Raw genomic sequence first — 2,711 nt, 5'->3', positions numbered from 1 at the left:
CAGTTTGTATTGGTCCTTGCATGTGTCACCCCCTTTCCCACCTCCTTCTCTCTCTCTCTGCACACCCAATACTCACTTCCCCCTGTCAGAGGGGAAGAAATTTTCCTATACCTGTCGAGGTTCTTCTTGCTGGTCTAAGAATTAGATTGACATGAAACAGATTCACAGGAGAAAATCAAACAAAGGTTTAATAACATGCATATCTGAGAGAGACTCAGGAAAACTGAGTAACTCACCAAAAGGGTTAAAACCTTCATCTTTTTTTTTTTTTTTTTGTGGTATGCGGGCCTCTCCCATTGTGGAGCACAGGTTCTGGACGCTTAGGCCCAGCGGCCATGGCTCACGGGCCCAGCTGCTCCGCAGCATGTGGGATCTTCCTGGACCCGGGCACGAAGCCGTGTTCCCTGCATCGGCAGGCGGACTCTCAACCACTGCGCCACCAGGGAAGCCCTAAAACCTCCATCTTAAATACCATCTTCAGTTTTCAAGACAAAAGAGGATTTAGGGGTAGTGGTTTGGGACTTCAAAGGGGAAGAAGGCAATTCACATGGAGATGAAAAAGCAAATGTTTGGTAAATAAATGTTTGCTGGGACATACAGTGACAATGGGAAACAGAGTGGGCTCTCATCTCTAGACTCCGCCTAGAGTTTCCCCCAACACCCCACACACCCCCTCCCCCCGCCCCTACACACATACACACTTGGTCCATGTTCTTTGTAGATATCTCTGGTGATCGCTCTGTTCTGGGACAGGCCCTCTGTCTAAATTCTTTTAGGTGCTTAGGGGGAAGGTCAAAGTTTCTTCTTCAGTCTTTTATGCCTGGATTGTTTCCAGTTCTAAATAATCCACATGCCAAAGAGACATTTTGGGGTGACATTGTGTTCCCCTACATCTTCTTGGATCTATATCCCCTTTTCGTAAATCTACGGCTAGTCACCTGTTACTTAAAACCCCTTCCTTCTCTCTCTCCCTTGCATTCTCTGACCCTCCTCCTCTGGGGGCTTGCTCCCTGGTCTTTCAAGAGAAATAAGATCAAATCCTGAGGACCTCTGAGAGCAAATGGATATTCACTGCAGAAGGAAAGGATGGGGCTATGACGGTGCGCTGGGCACTGCCCTGTAGAAGAGACAGGAGGCAGTTATCTTTCTTGTATAATGCAGATGCCAGGTAAGTTGCTTTGTTCTTATGCTTGCTCCTCTATTTTTTCTTCAGGGCCAAGGCCATGGATGTCTGGAACCACACCGCCCTAGCTGATTTCATCCTTTTGGGTCTGTTCAGCTACTCACCATATGATTTCTTCCTTTTTTCCCTCGTCCTCTGGCCTCTGCTGCCGCCCTGGCTGGCAACATCCTCTTCTTCCTGCTCATACAAGCCGATAGGTGCCTGCACACCCCGATGCACGTTTTTCTCAGCCAGCTCTCTATCATGGACCTGACCCTGAATGACACGGTAGTACCCAAGATGACAGCCAACTTCCTCTCGGGCAGTAAGTTCATCTCTCAGGGTGGCTGCGCAGCTCAGGTCTTCTTAGTGGTCATGGTAGGAGGAGCTGAGTGCTTCCTCCTAGTGTCATGGCCTATGACAGGTACGTGGCAGTGTGTCACCCCCCTGCGGTACCCTACGCTCATGAACTGGAAGGCCTGTTGTCTGATGACCCTGGTGTCCTGGATGGTTGGAGTGGCCGACAGCGTGATTGACGTGGGCGTGGTCTTCCGCTTCCCCTGCTGCGGCTCTCTACAGGTGGATCACTTTTTCTGTGAGATCCCCGCCCTGCTGAGGCTCTCTTGTGCTGACACCTCGCTCTTCCAGGACTTCATCTACGCTTGCTGTGTGGTCATGCGGCTTCTGGGGGTCACTGTGGCTTCCCATGCCCGGGTCCTCACGGCTGTGATTAGCATGCCTTCTACTGAGGGGAAACAGAAGGCTCTGACCACTTGCTCCTCCCACCTGGCTGTGGTGGGCCTTTACTATGGGGGAGGCATATTTAACTACATGCAGAAGGCTTCTGCTGGAACACCAGCGGGAGACAGAGCCATCTCCACCTTCTACACCATCTTTGTGCCGATGCTCAACCCACTCATTTACAGCCTGAGGAACAGGGAGGTAATGAGGGCCCGGAAGAGGGTGCTGGGGAGACGGAGAGTGTAGACACGCCCACCCTTTTGGGGCTTCCTCTCTTGTTCTGCTCCTTCCTCTGCAGCTCAGGTGCTCTTGTGGCCCATGGTCCTCCTCTCTACTCTTTGGACCCTTCTGGCTGGTTGGGTTGAGGCTATGAGCTGAGCAATCTGAAAACATTTGGATTGAAGAGGTCAAACAGATGGTAAGTGATCAGTTTCACAGTGAATCTTTCCTCCACTGAGCACCCCTATTTCTGTCCAATGAAGGTAGATACATAGATACATTAGTTACCTTTTCTCCAAAATTGCTAGGGGCAGTCTTTCTTCTGAATTGCATGTTAAAAGTGAGCAAGGAGGGCCTCCCTGGTGGCGCAGTGGTTGGGAGTCCGCCTGCCGATGCAGGGGACGAGGGTTCGTGCCCCGGTCTGGGAGGATCCCACATGCCGCGGAGCGGCTGGGCCCATGAGCCATGGCCGCTGAGCCTGCGCGTCCGGAGCCTGTGCTCCGCAATGGGAGAGGCCACAACGGTTACATGTAGGAGCTGTGCGACCCTGGACAATGTTACTTCATTCTCTGGGCTTCAGTTTATCCTC

At 51.8% G+C, this 2,711-nt stretch overlaps 1 protein-coding gene across 1 annotated transcript; it reads left to right on the top strand.

The window, feature by feature from the left end:
• Positions 1–1,223: 1,223 nt before the first annotated feature.
• LOC105748384 (olfactory receptor 2M3-like) lies at positions 1,224–2,149 on the top strand. The gene is given in 4 exon segments (XM_033401623.1): positions 1,224–1,317; positions 1,320–1,565; positions 1,568–1,605; positions 1,607–2,149. Coding segments are annotated over 4 exon segments (921 nt in total).
• The last annotated feature ends 562 nt before the right edge of the window (positions 2,150–2,711 follow it).

The sequence above is a fragment of the Orcinus orca genome, chromosome 3 (assembly GCF_937001465.1).
Source record: "Orcinus orca chromosome 3, mOrcOrc1.1, whole genome shotgun sequence".
Classification (NCBI taxonomy): domain Eukaryota; kingdom Metazoa; phylum Chordata; class Mammalia; order Artiodactyla; family Delphinidae; genus Orcinus; species Orcinus orca.
Note: the sequence above shows the minus strand (reverse complement) of the source record. Positions and strands in the feature narration are given on the sequence as shown.